General features: G+C 38.6%; 1 protein-coding gene across 1 annotated transcript in view; it reads left to right on the forward strand.

Moving 5' to 3' along the window:
- KCTD8 (potassium channel tetramerization domain containing 8) overlaps nt 1-4,951 on the forward strand; it is an 85,211-nt gene extending 80,260 nt beyond the window's left edge. Inside the window, exon 2 of the mRNA XM_015862459.2 lies at nt 3,635-4,951. Within this exon, the coding sequence (XP_015717945.1) occupies nt 3,635-4,095 (461 nt within the window). The 3' untranslated portion in view covers nt 4,096-4,951. The remainder of the gene's footprint in view (nt 1-3,634) is intronic.
- Nucleotides 4,952-15,339: the final 10,388 nt, after the last annotated feature.

The raw sequence follows: 15,339 nt of genomic DNA on the forward strand, positions 1-15,339 counted from the left end.
GTTGAGAGATGAGTGGCTAGGAGCAGCTCAGCAGGAAGGGACTGGGGGTTATGGTGACAGCAGTTCAGTACTGTGCCCTGGCAACCAAGAGGGCAAGTTGAATTTAGGGGTGTGTTCAGTTGTCTGGTCAGAGAGGTTATTCTTTTGCTTTTATTTAGTGTTGTCAAATATTGTGTGCAGTTCTGGGCTCCACAATATGACTAGGATGTTGGGGCTCATGAGAGCACAAAGTGGAGGGCATAAAAGCTGGTGACAAAGTCTCTCCCATGAGGAGAGGCTGAGGTCATTCAGGCTGCGTAGTCTGGAGAAGAGGAGGCTGAGTGGTGACTTACTGCATGCTGCAGTTCCCTGAGGAGGGGAAGCATGAGGAGGTGCTTCCTGGTCAGGTCCTGGGAACCAACGATACAAGACAACAGAAGGGCACAGAGCTGCTCCAGGGGAGTCTCAGATATTTCTTTTCCATGGTGGTGGTCAAACACTGGAACAGGCTTTGTAGCTGAGTGGCTGATGCCTCGTGCCTGTCAGTACTCAAGAAATGTTTGCATAATGCCATACTTTTCTGTCCTTTAAACTGGAGAACCAGCAGCAGTAAGAGACTAAAAAAGGCAGGAGAAGGAGGGGCAGCAAAGGGTGAAAGCTGGAAATGAGTACAAAGCCTTTTAGAATTGTAGGCATAATGGAGTAAATATACTTTCTCTGAGTTTTTATACACTCCTGGAAAATAATTAGGTTTAACTGACCTGTTTGAACGTCTCTGATGATAATCATGAAGGGCTGGGGAGTTATGGTGGAGCCAGCATCCCATCACAGTGTCCCAGTCACAAATGAGGATGATAAGTAGATGCTTTCTGAATTAGAGAGATATCTGAATCTGTCTGATGATCCCTGATACTGAAAATAAAACAAATGTCTTCTGAGGATCCTTTGTTGTGTATTTATAAATTCTTTTTGGGTTTCAGTAGGCGGAAAATGTTGTGAGAAAAAAACTCCTCCAGCAGAACTGTCACCTCTTTAATAACACACTTTTGCGAAAGAAGTACAGAAGCATATAAAGAATTCTATCTGAGGGAGCATTTGTTAATTTTTTAAAGGAAAGGTTCAAGAAAAACCTTGGCATGGATTAAATTCATTGTGAATTTAAGCAATTCAGCGAAGCATAGAGAGCTCAGTGCTCTCCGTGAAAGGCACTGAACCTTAGAGCTCTGATAAAAAAAAGCATTTAAATTCCTGCTAATGTCAAGAACTTGAATAATCCTGCAGCAGGAAATGGAATTTTTCATATTCTTGAGGGTATGTATGTATATTTCAATGCCTTTTTGAGCTAGAACCTTAGTACACTGCAGGTTTGAGTCCTGGAGAAACAAGCAGTAGCAACAAAGAAGTAATACAGGAACTAGAAATCACTCATGAAGTAACAGAAAGAAAAGGGGGGGGGGGGGACATGGTGGGTCGGGAAGGGGCCCGGGGGGGGGGGGGGGGGGGGGGGGGGGGGAGGGGGGGGGGGGGGGGGCTGGGGGAAGGGAAGAGAGAGATGGATAGCTGGAGAGAATACAGAGTGTAGTTAGCAGTACACTAATTTCTTAGCCGTACAGTATGTTGTTACATTTGAAGAAGCTCTGATTGTAAACTAGACATTGGTGTTAATTATGTTATTGAGAATCAGAGTAACAATACTGAAATCGTTATCTGATTAATTGCTTGGTTTTGTAATCACATGCTGCACAGACAGAGTAATTCCATAATGTCAGCTGACTCTCTAGTTTTAGCATATTCATACAACAGTATTGAGGTATGAAATGAAATGCCAGATATAATAAAAGAAGGCAGGCATATAAATCTATTTAAGAAGGGGAACATATTTCTGGAAGGAAAGGAGGAGGGAAGTTACTGCAGCTATGCTCAAAGTATTTGGAGTGAATACAAAGAAGTAGAATATCGCTTGTGATTTCCACTCAGAATAATGTAAGTACAAGGCCTGATGGATAATCTCTCACCACTTTTGATCTTGATTATTCATGAGTTTCTCTTGGTGGACTTCAGAAATGTGACATATTATTGGGATGCTGTTTAAAACAATAGGAGACTGCTGAGTGCTGTAGTTGTTAGATTATTTTTTATATACTTTTGTGTTTTGCTTTGTTATCTCCCATGTCTCATATAAAACACTGCAGTTTTCTTTGAATCATAGAACTGCACTGCACTGAACCAACAGTGAAGTGCACTGAATGTGCACTGCACATTATTCTTTATAATTTTAATTATCTTTCTAGTTTGTTATTCTGAAAAACAATAGCAAGTGATTCAAAAGTCTCCTTCCAACTTTGTCCTAAGAGTGGGTTGTCACACTTGTAGGTTTCGTCCAGCCAAAGACACTGGTGATTCTTGGATAAACTGTAAGGATAAGCAAGGTTTGATAAGACATTTAGATCCCTAAAACTGTTTGGACTCTTTCAAAAATCCTAGGAAACAAACAATGCCACTGGAATCCCACTCCTCATTTTCATTTTGATGTTTAAACGTCTTGAAAGTTTTGTCTGATCCAAAGACTGTTAAACTCTGTAGATGTTCCTGGGAGCTTTAGATATTGTCCTGAACTGAGATCACAACATTTATGTGATGTCAGCATAGCATCATTTCACAGCTGATGTTTTGAAATAGGGTTTTGGAACTGCAAATGCTTGTAAAGATTTAGCGACAACCATTTAATTCTTCACTTTCATATTCTGCTCAAGACTTCAAAGCAGAAATAATATGTGGTGCTAATACAGCCCTGATCCCACTTTCAGTTGCACAAAGCACTGAACAGTTCCTGCAGATAGGCCACCAGATCGTTCTCTCTGCTGCTGCAGTGTGCTTCTTGCTGATAACTTCACAGCCTTCTTTTCCTTGCCAGCTTACACAGTAAGAGATGTGCAACTGAATCGTGAACTTGCACTGAAGCAACGGTAGGATAAAAACTGACAGTAAGAAGTGCAGTGAAATCGCTAACGATATGATTAAAATAATAATAAAAAAGAAAACAAAACAAAACAAAACAAAAAAACACCCTAAAGCCTGTCAGTAGAGAGCAATCTCTGTTATTTCAGGATAAATACTCTCTTGCAGGCTGAGGCTTCTGCATAGTTGACATCTGCAAAGCATGCCATCAGTCTGAGAATGTAAATTATAGTTTCCAAAAAAATGTTGATGTCATTGAAATATTTTTACTTAAGAAAAAGAAAGTTTGCAGTTTGTATGACAGTGTTTTCCTAATACTATAAAATCTGATTTCTCATAGTAAGCTTATTGAAGTGTAATGGCAAAAGGAGCACATTTAAACTTGTCTACAGGGATTTGTGGTGCAGATAATCTGCAAGGATTATGCACATTTCATTACCTGAATTCTTAGGCAGGCAGTGAATTAATTCCTGCCTAGAAAATTTTTAGGTTTGAGAATGTTGTCAGCTGAACTCATGTGTAGGACCAGACTTTCAAGATACACACCAATCTGGTATAGTTCTTTTGACTAAAAGAAAATGCCACCACCATTTTATCCCAGCCAAGACTCCATGTCATGTATTTCTAAATGCTAGCTGATTAGTTTTTTGTGTAAACCAGTACTTGTTTAAATGTTTTCTTTCCTCTTTTGCAATAGGGCCCCCACAGAGAACTGTTTCTCCCAAGCAAGATCATGAGGACAGGAAGCATGACAAAGTGTTGGACAAGGGCAGTGAAAGTGGGACTTCCTGTAACGAATTGTCCACATCAAGCTGTGACAGCCACTCAGATGCAAGCACTCCTCAAGAAAATGCCTCAGGCACTCAACAGTCCACAGCCCACCAGCCAAGTACACTAACTTTGGATCGTCCATCTAAGAAGGCCCCAGTGCAGTGGATGCCGCCACCAGAGAAACGCAGGAACAGTGAACTCTTTCAAACTCTCATTAGCAAGTCCAGAGAAACAAATCTTTCCAAAAAGAAGGTATGTGAGAAGCTGAGTGTTGAAGAAGAAATGAGAAAATGCATCCAAGATTTTAAAAAAATCCATATTCCAGATTACTTCCCAGAGCGCAAACGTCCCTGGCAGTCCGAACTCTTACAGAAATATGGGTTATAGTACTCAACTCTTTCATGACATATTTCTGGGAAATTTGTTGTTTATTAAGTTGCCACTAACTTACTGATGTTCTTCTTCTGGCCACTGCTGCCACCAGAGTTATTCTTGCTGCTTATTTCTTTCTGTGAACAGTGGATGTTGGATAGTACATGGTTTCTTTAAATTATATATATAAAAAGATAGAAACTTAAAAATTCAAGAAATGTCTCATCTAAACCACCTCGTGATAGCAAAGCAAAATGTGCATGGTGAAGAAAGATGGTTTTCAAACTGTGGTCATTTGAGCTTCATTATCATTTTGGAACATGTCAAATAAAAATCTCAATCATCAGTTAATGCCTCATTTTATGTCACAAATATAAGTGGTTCAGACTTGCTATGGATGAAGAGAAAGAAGGTTGAAAATTTGATTGAACTGGTTTATGAACTAAATCCCAATGTTCTTTCAATGTTAACGCAATAAAGCAAATACCTATTTTGCATGAGCACAATGTTACAAATAAATCACACAAGAACAAGAGGTTGTCTGTTGCTTGGAGAATTATTTGTTTGACTCCAAGCCTATAAGCGTAAAATGTCTAAGGGATTGAATTTGCTTTGTTCTGGGTCTGTGATTTCTTTGTGTGTAAAATGTTCTGTATGTAAGGATGGTGTAAATATGCCTTATACTGTTTTATTATTGCACCAACAACGTTCATCTATTAGTGCTTGTCAGAATTATTTCTGTGAAATGCAAACTTATGGCAGATTTTGAAAACTGGTTTGATGGTTTGAAAGTTTCTGTTATGTTAGTCGCTAAAACTGGAGAAAAATAAAAGAGACTTTGATGTATTTATTGAAAGAGCCATCTGGTAGATTTTCTTGGCTGCTGGTATCTCCTATCTCTTTTTTAAAGTGTCAAGCAATTGTTATTTTCTGTTAATGTTTTCATACCTCTTTGCAGGAAAAAAAAAACAAAGTGAAACAAAAAATACGTTTTTCAGGAGTGGGTGAACAATGTTTAGTGTAGTGCTATTTAATTGCAGTCACCATGCAGACTCTTCGGAAGGAAGAAAGCTATGCTAGGAAGTAGAGGGGGGATGAACTAAAAAAAACTATGCATTTTCACAAAAAGAACTGTCCTTGCCTAGTTTATTCTAGTGTAGTCCAGTCTATTCTACAGCATCTGCAAAAACGAAAATAATAATAATTCTTATTGCTTATGTTTACTCACTATGAAAATTAATTTAGGCCATGATGGATGTTATATTTGCCTATTTTTATATTATTATTGTCCTAACTGAGCAGATGGGGAATAGTGGTACATGCAATTGAGTTGGCACCTTTAAAATGTGTGAAAAAAGATCATAAGCACATGGAGGGCTAATTAATGATGAAGGATTATTTCTGAGCCTTTCTTCCACTAACCTAAATTTATAAGAATTGGATTTGATTTTTCAGTTTATCTCTGAAATAAAAATCTACAAAAGAGACCAGATGAGAAAAAGTTTTTAAGCCTTTAAAAATTGTGCTTATGCAAAATCATTTGAGTTTCTAATGTTGTCTTGGTTCCAGTAATGATATTCAAAATAAAACTTCATTCTGGAGGTGGAAGACTCAATTTAGTATACTTGATAACAAGAGGGCAATGTGTTCAGAAATTCTCGAGAAGGCTTTAGCTTTTAGCAGGATGACATCACTGATATGGCTCTAAAAATAGCATTCACTCTTTACTTCATCTTATATATTGCAGGCCATCAAATAGTTTTATTTTTTCCAGGCTCTGTTACTTAGAAATAATTTTCATTCCATTTCTTTATTTTTGTATTTATTTATTTATTTATTTATTGCTCTGCCTCTCTGTCTTCTCTATTGTTTTACTATGGACTTTCTTAAAATTACATTTATTTAGGAACATATATGTTCTTTACTTGAAGTCACATAACCAGATTTGAAATGGACTACAGCAAGTTTTGCATGAGAAAATAGTGGGGGAAATTGAGCACACAGAGGAGTATTACTGGTTTGAAGGACTTTAAGCGTTGCTGGCATAACATTTCTCATTTCTAGTGGGGATGAAAAATCCCTCCTAGACTGCTAGTTTGGCCTAGCACAAGCTAGAAGGTTAAATCAGTGGCATCACTCTACATCTTTTTAGTGCTGTCTGATCATCAGATGAAGCAATAAAAAAAATGCATTATCCACACGAGTCCAATATACTGTCAACACTCATTTTAACATCCCAACATGCCTTTGTGTTGGTATTGCAGCTGCAATGATAAACCAAGTTCAGATACGGTGATGCACAAAGAAGGTAAGTGTTATTACTAATGAAGTATGTCTGTTTGTGAAGGTATACCATCTACTGTGGGCTGTGGTGAGTATCTGCTTTCTCCCAGGCAAACCCTTGATCATGTGAATTGTGACTGCTGGTTCATCTTGCTGGATAAGTGCTGTTTGCACTGAAGACGACTGTTCTGTGGGACCGTATCTTTGTGTGCAACTCCAAAGCATAAGATGGAGATCTCTGTTGCATTGGCACACTCTTCCATCTTTGAACCTGACCTCAAAGTGATGCACATGGGATAATGGTGACCAGAAGAGAGATCTAACACTGACTGGTGCTCCCATCTTTGTGGAGCCTGGCACCCTATGTCCCCTCAATTACAGTCACTGTATTTTGTAAAACGGGGAAAAGAACAAATAGAGTGAGTGTAGTGAATGATGAATATAAGGGAATAAGCATTTGAGAATTTTCCCCTGAGAAGTTCTCCAGTTTTTGCTGGGCCATCTCTTTTCCTCAGATAAAAAAGAAAGGAATAGAGAGAGAGAGTAGCAATAATATACGTGACAGAGGTAGTGGGAATATCTCATTCTCTGTGTTGTATTGCCTTTTAAAAATTCTATGCTTATTTAAAATTCTGCTTTATCTTCTGTTACGTACAGATAGGAGTGTAGAAATATCTTAATGAGTTTGGTTTTGAGATACTGTACTGAGTAATCTTTTATATATTTATTGGATGAAGTTCTAGTATTGAGCATAGTAAACATTTTGATTCAAATACTGTGTAATTCTTAGCAAGAATGCATCCAATAATAAAGGAGTACCAGTAACAAGAAGAAAATTAAATTAACATAAAAATAAGGGAGAACACAATTGGTAATAAATAATCATACTAGATTCTGAAGAAACATTTAATTCTGAAATGCCGTCACTTTATCTACTATCTGCTTACCATGCATGCAATTCATTAATTTGATATTGATCAATTCATAATGTGCTCAGCACCTCATGCTAAATTTTTGACAGGCTGTTTAGTTCATAAATGCATGCTGAGAAGAGTAAATGTAAATTTTGACAGCAGGCTACACCTGTGGAATATTTCTCATCCCTACTAGATTGCTAGTTTGGCCTAGGATGTAGGAACCATCAATCAGTGGCCTCAAAATGCATTTTTTTTCTGCTTTTGTCCTTATTTAGGTGAATTATGTGTTTCATTTGATGTTATTTATCCGCTGACTGTAGTATAAGATGTAGTGCAGTACAAAACAGTCACTGGCACATTGGTCCTGAATTATTTTGATTTATACCTACCTTTGATTTGAATTACATTCGTAAGCTTCTGACAACAGCAATTGAGATGACTGCTGAGTGGTGAAAGAATTGCCATGCAGTCTGCCCTGGAGACCTTGCACAGGGAAATGGGTTTTTAAGAAGACAGTGTTAAAAATAATCCTCCATGCTGCTGTGGATGGGGAATGCAACCTGTGATGCTTCTCTCTCCAGGCAGGGAGAGATGTGAAACCCTGTACTCCCTTCCCCAAGGAAAGCCTGGTTTCACCATTCCACAGAACTAAGCTTAGTCTTTGCAGTAGAAAATGTTGCTCTTTCACATGTTTTATGATGCTGGTCCAGAATGTCCTGGTCCCTAAATAGAAAGAAATTTTGGCTCTTGTTTTTATGACCAGTCACTAAATTATGCAAATAGTTGTCCAGAATTTTCCTGGCAAGTATCTCTGCTGACACTGGGATTTATTCCATCTCTTCAAACGTGTCTTCTTACTTTTCTTGAACATCTTCCAACTGCTCAGTACTCTTTTGGGAAATAAGAACCCACAGATGCACATTTTCTTGTTTTGATTTGTAATAGATGGACAGAGGTAGAATTATAGAATTTATTATTTTATGGTCACCTTTTTACTGCTTCTTTGTATTGCAAACTCATCTCTGGCCTGAATTTTGGTTGGAATAATTTCCTTTCTTTCTGCTATTCTCTCCTTTGTTTTAATTTCTTTCTTCCTTTCTTCCTTTCTCTGTTTCTCTCTTACTCTCATTCTTTCTCTCTCTCTCTCTCTCTCTCTCTCTCTTTCTCTCTTGTTCTCTGTTTTAGCTGGTATTCCTGGTTAATTCAGCCCCCTGAAAATACATCTCTTTTCAATTGGTTCTGACCAGGTCACTTTCTTCACAAAGACAGATACATTTGATCTTTCTTTACAATTCTGACAATAGCAGGACTAGGGGAAATGGTTTTAAGTTAAAAGAGGGAAGTTTAGGTTGGATGTTAGGGGGAAGTTCTTCACTAGGAGAAGTGTTAGGCCTGGAACAGGCCTGCGCCAGTGGAGTTGTGGATGCCCCCGTCCTTGGAGGTGTTTCAAGACCAGCTTTGGACGGGGGCCCTGGGCAACTTGATGCTAGATAAAGGTGTAATGTTTGGTGCCCCTGCTAGGTCAGGGGGGGTTGAACTAAACATGATCCTTGAAGGCTCCCTTCCAACCCGGGTCATCTGTGATTCTGTAATTCTAATTTTTCACGAGTATTTCTGTTTTCTTCATTTTTTAATTTTATGAACATCTCTTTTACTTACTTTATCATAGATAATTAGAGAAGATGGCAAATAAAAAATATGAGAGATTTTCAAAGGCACACAGGTGAGAAAGACCTAATTCTCCATGGCTTTTACTGAGGCTTGGGTAACTAAATCTTTCTTTCTACCCCTGAAAAACCCTTGTTATCTATGTCTTTCCCCTCATCTCAGTAGGACTTGTCAATCATTTTTAACTGCAGCTTTCCTCTTCCACTCCAAGGCAATTTAAATTTATCATACCAGCAAGGTTTCTTAACATTAAAATCAGACATGATTATATCCTCCCATTCCCTTCACTCACTAACTCTGTAGTGCTTACTAAAAGGAATAATCAAGTTTGTCTGACAAGAGCTATGTTTTAATACTACTTTTGAGTCTGTCTCATTCTCACACTGCAGTAAACAGCAATTGCCTGAGCAGCCTGTGATAGGCATCTCAGCAGGAGGGAAGCCACCATCTTGCTCTATGGGGTACAGAAATGAGAACTCATACATACAAGCTACCAGTACATTAGATGTACATAAATGTTTCTGAAAACATGCGAAAGCTTTTTGAAGGTTTCTGTCTCCCTTTCTAAGTCTACACACAGTGAATTTGCTGTGGGAAGGGTAGCAAAATACAGCAAAAACAAACAAAAAGAAACAAATAAACAAATAATAATAATAATAATAAAAGAACAAAAATATTCTGCATGGCTTTGCTTTGAAAGTGATTTGAGACCTTTCTTCCGATTTTAGCACCTGGGAAGCAGAGAGATCTTTAGTTCTTTTGAATGTATCTTCTGCATGTGATCACCTTGATTCTCTGCTGATGGACAGCCTATAGGCTGGAGCCTTGTTTATAGTTCCTAGCTGTTACTCAGGACATGAGGTCCTGCCTGACTTCTAAATAGCCATCATGGACTTAATCTTCCTAAAAACAGAAATCATAGGTTTAAGTTCATAGATGGTACCTGTGGGAAAGGCATATACTACCCATTGGAATTATGTTCTTGGATGCATGCCACATCCCATCATAGTCTGAATTCAAATCTCAGCATAACAGGAATGTTAGGCAAAACTCATGTCTATAATTGCTATATATTGTTCTTAGTCTAGCTGTTAAGGGACTATTTTCAGATGTTATGTGATCAGGGTTGGAAGCAGTACGCATACTTGTGCAATTACTTGCTTGATGCTTCCTCTCACTTCTGAAAATATGTTATTTACATTTCCCCTTCCCTGATGGCACCTCATTCAATGAAGGATATTCAGTAGAAATAATTACTGATGATGTAGGTGTGTGCTGATTTGCCTAACGACACAGAATGCCTATCATGATTCTTTCATTTTTTACTTATTTTGCATGAGATACATGGCTAGTTCTTTACAGCTAAGCATACAAACTTGTATCCTGTCTTAAAACAATTGAAAATGACAAAACAGGAATTGTTGAAATGCACATAACATAAATGCAATGAGATTAGTTTTTTTTCATGTCATTTCCATTACTATTCCCTAGAATGGCTATTTAAACTTTAGTATCCCTTTCTTTACCTTCTGACTCTGCTGTTTTGTGTACAGTTCAAGGGGGAAAACAATCTGCTTTTTAAGAATATATATATACTTTTTTTTTTTCTTTTTTTTTTCTTTTTTTCCCAAGACAACAATTTATTTCTGGCAATGGGGGTATTTCATGACAGAAGCTCATTGTATTCTCCGCAAGTCATGATCAGCAAATCCCTATTTTCTTCCTTGTTCTTTCTTAGACTGTAGTTCCTGGACAGCACAGCAGAGCCATGTAACTAAAAGCACTGCCTCCCCTGGGTTTTCAGCTTACTGATCAGAGGAAAAATGTGGCCACTGTTACTCTCCACTTAGCTTAAGCCTTAACCTTCTTCTACATCTCCAGTATCTTACATGGCTGAACAATGCCAACTGCATTGCCTGCAAATTCACCAAGGGATTTGGGTTATTTTGTTTATTGGTTTGTAATTTTTTTCCTCCTGTAAGCTCTCTTCTGGAGATACCAGCTGCAAGTCTGGGCCTGCAGCCAACTTAGTCTCTCCTTGAATCGAAATAAGGCTGAGCAGAGAGGGCAGCGGAAGTCTGCACAGCTTGCTTGTATCAACCAAGTGATGCTTGTGCAGGCTGTGGTGAGATGACTTGGAGCTACCCATAGAAGTATTATTGAGCAAGTGCTTCATGGAGAGTCAGCCACTTGCAGAAGGGAGGCTTCTGGCCAAACAGAGCCCAGGGGGTGATGCTGATGAACTGCTCTCAGTTCTCCCCAAGCACACAGAGCTGAAGTGCTGTCCTGGCATCACCACTGAAAAGTGGTCCTAGGGGGGGCTGGAAGAGGCTGAAGCAGGTGTGGTGTGTTCAGATAGTGTGGACTGTGTATGCTGAAGTGGAAATAGTGAATTTGCTGTGAGGAAGCCATCAGAAGCTCTGGGGAGTCTGAGAGAAGCTGTGTGAGAGGCTGAGGAAGGGGACATTAAAATAAACAGTGTTAAGATGGTGAATCTAAAATGGAAAAACAAAACACTATTCTTTCATTTTCCCTTGCAAGCCAAAGAGAGTAGAAACATGCCCCCAGAGGTAAGTGTAGTGCCAAAGCAGACCTAGCTTCTCCCCCTCCTTAGCCATTTGCTGATGGATTATTCTTCCCTACATACCCTCTGAAGGACTGCTTAGCAGCAGGGATAACTGTAAGACATGGTTCTGGGATAGGGTGGGACATGGTTCTGCAATAGGGTTTGACTACTCAGCTTCAGCATGACTGAATGATTTTTGCCTCACTGTGAAGAAAACAGTATTTCTGAGAAATCTGGAGCAGCTAGGGGATTCCAGGAGGCAGCAGATGTGGCTGTCCAGGTGTTTTGCTGGATGAGCTGGAGACTTGCTGGTACAGACCCTGGAGTGTGACCATTTGGTGTGTGCTCAGGTTGCAGGTACTTTGGCATGTAAGTGATGATGAATAAGCAGATACCTGGAGGGTTAGGCTTCAGTTGAACTATGGTTTAAGCAATGTCTGGGATGCCCAAACTGCAAAGAAAGTTGCCATTCTGCTTCTTAATGAATTCTACCTGGGGCCTGACATCCTGTCTTCTCTCCATTCCCAGTACCAGGGAAGGGCACCATGCCTAGGGCTGTGACTACCCCAGGCAGCCCTCTGGTTGCCCTGGTCCTGACTGAGAGGTTGAGGTGGCCCTGGTTTCCCTCTACTTCAAGTTCCTGATCACATACGTGTGTACAGGAGCTGTTTAATTAGATCTATTTTTAGGAATAAAAATTAGACTGGAATACTAAAATAGTAATGTAAAAATAATAATAATAATTACAATTCAGTATCAGCAATAATGCAGTGTCATAATGCAATTTTGGTTGTTTAAAAATAATCTCTTTCCTCCAATTTTATTGTATTTTTCAGGTCAAAGAATAGAAGCTGTGCAAATACCTGCCTTAGACAGATCTGCTCACTATTCATCTCTTCCTCCTTGCATTCTAAGCAGCTCATAATGATTTTATTCAGGACAAACAGGTTATGTGCTTAGACTAATACAGGACAGGAATGAAGCTGTTACTTTCTGAATCAGAAGCAATCACGCGCAAAATATAGCTCTCCTTCCAGACCAGAGAAGACCTGAGGATGATGAACTGTCAACATGTTTCTGCAAATAACCGTTTGTCAGAGAAACAAAAAATAACCCCATTCTCTGCCCTCCCACTCCCACTCCGATCTCTTCAATTTATAAAACTGCTCAGACTGGCTTTTGAAAATAATGAAGCTGGTAGAAGAAAACGCATGAACCTTAAAAAGACTTGTCAACAGGGAGAGAGTTAGGCATGCCCCTTGGGGATAATGAGAAAGATCTCTTCCTATACCAGTATATAACATTATATCAAACAAAAGAGTGTACACAAATATATATTTTATTTATATATATATACACACAAGATGGGTTCTAAATCCTAGAACTAGCATATTTCATCTTTTGCCTCTTTGCCTCTCTACTCACAAAATCATAGATCTTTCCTTATTTAGATACTACAAAAAACCTGTCCATTATATCAGTAGAGAAGTATCTTTAAAACTAGAGACAGTGCATTTTACATTCCTATAAGGCCTCTTCATACTGTCATTTTCTGTGGAGTACCTTGGTGAAAATGAGAATCTGGCAAATTCTTTTTCATAAACACTGCTGTTTATTAGCAGATTAAGATATGAGAAGATTACGGCTTTAGATGCAAAGTGTAGAAGATAATTAATTAGAGCTTTAATTCAGCTGAAAAGTGTTAAATTTTAACGTCAGAAGAATTATAAAACATAATGAATTGACCTGAAGTGTCCTGAAATTTCTAGCAACTTACTTAATTGCCCTAAATTAAATGACCTAAAATCATGATTGGACAATAAAAAATCAAATTGCTTGACCTAACCACTGAGTGAGTAAATAGCAATGTGAGGTAGAATTAGAAATAATCTAAGAAGAAGAAAATGCACTTATTTATGAAAATACAAAACATTTATATAATCCCTGGCCCATAAAGATTACCATAATAAATATGTTTCCATTCATTTCTAGGAACATCCACAGGCTTCAGCACAGGGACTTCAAGTAATATTATGAATGAAGGAATTCCCAAAATGAGCATTTAAAAAAGGAAGTTAGAACTGGAGAACTTGCTTTCTACTTCTGTTTTGTTGCCTTCCCAAACTCCACTCTCCCTTTTGCTGCAAGTTACCAGATGTGTGAAGACATAGATTGATGAACGTGCTCTATATACAATATATGTACTCTTCAGATGATGTGTTTGCAAGATATTTAGCAGAATTGCCTAAACCATACACCATATCTATAAAATTAGTGAGAATAGTAGGGACGTTTAACTTAATGGACTATGAAGCTGGTGCAGTTCAAACCAGGGGCAGAATTCTTACACATCATTTGCAATAAATAAATAAATAAATAAATAAATAAATAAATAAATAAATAAATAGAATTTTTTTAAAGGATCACAAATATTAAAGTAAAACCAAAATTCTGCAGTCAAGCCTTTGAGGATCCCAACCTCATTCCCACTTACACCTACAGAAGCTGTTGCGCAGCATAAAAGACTTTTTTTTAAATCATGCTATATTTTTGTTTATTTTACCAGTTAACTTACCATGTATGACCAAGACATGATATTCAGGCCATCCAGGAGCTGAGGAAAGCTGCCACAGCATCATGCCTGCAGGTACAATTTGCACTGGATCTGACACAACCACTTGGTTTAATCTTCTGGCCTGCCATGACCCATGCTGGGAAGCACCTGAAGCACTTGAATGTACACTTATGCTGGATTTACTGAAATTGTTTTCAGCAGCTGTTTCCTCACACTTATCAAAATGAAGACAAGTGCACCCGAAATGCCAATATTCTCCCTTTTCATTGCTTTCTCATTCTGCTGGAATCATGCAATTTGTTCATCACAGTGGCAGGTGATGCCAAATGGCATAAAATAATTTGCACTACAGGAATAAAGCTGTATGCAAATCTAAGGGATTTGAGAAGATACTCAGAGACTCAGGTGGCTGCATTCAAAGCTAAAGGAAATGGCCCCTGAAAAACTTCTGGGCAGGCAACTTGTATGATCTAAGGTAGAAAAATTGCAAAAAGTTTGAATCAGTACTGAAGTTCTGGGCAAGTGTCAGTATTTCTCAGAATCAGAAAGTCACTCACCTAATTAAGGATTGATTTTAAACTTATATTTCCCCTTCATTATTATGAGCTGCCAGGGTGCACTACAAACATTAGTATCCCATTACTCCTTCATAATGTGGTGCTATTACTTTGTCCCTGCTCAAATTACCATTGTAATGGCTACTGGCTTCCCATAACCAACCCAATGTGAAATTTCACAAGGGAGACACAGTTTATTTGAGGCACCACTATAAAAGTCTCATAATATGCATAAAAGTCTGAATTGTGCATAAAAGCTTAAACGTCTCCTGAATGCAAAGCCACTGCATTCTCTGCAACAGATGTTTTCTTTCAATCTGCCCAGGAAGAATGTAACTTGGGAATTGTGTTAATACAAATGTCTGTCATTGACTCTATGAACATTTGTTGGTGCCACTTGCCGCATCTACTTCCCTTCTACCGTCCTTTCAAAGTGCCAAAGCGTGTGGGTGTCATCAAGGCAGCTGCTCCCTGCTTTCCTGCCATGCTGCTCATCTGTGACTTCAACTACCTGCACAGCACTGCAGTTTAACCTGTTTCCCTGATACCCCAAATTTTTCATCTGTCTCCATGTCACATTTTGGGTCTCCTTGCTGTTCAATTTTCACATCGGTCCGTATGACAGATGTGCTCTTCCAAATAAATACCACCTACATTTCCTTCCACTCCAACTCCTTCAAGGTTATAATTATG

The sequence above is a fragment of the Coturnix japonica genome, chromosome 4 (genome assembly GCF_001577835.2).
Source record: "Coturnix japonica isolate 7356 chromosome 4, Coturnix japonica 2.1, whole genome shotgun sequence".
NCBI lineage: Eukaryota > Metazoa > Chordata > Aves > Galliformes > Phasianidae > Coturnix > Coturnix japonica.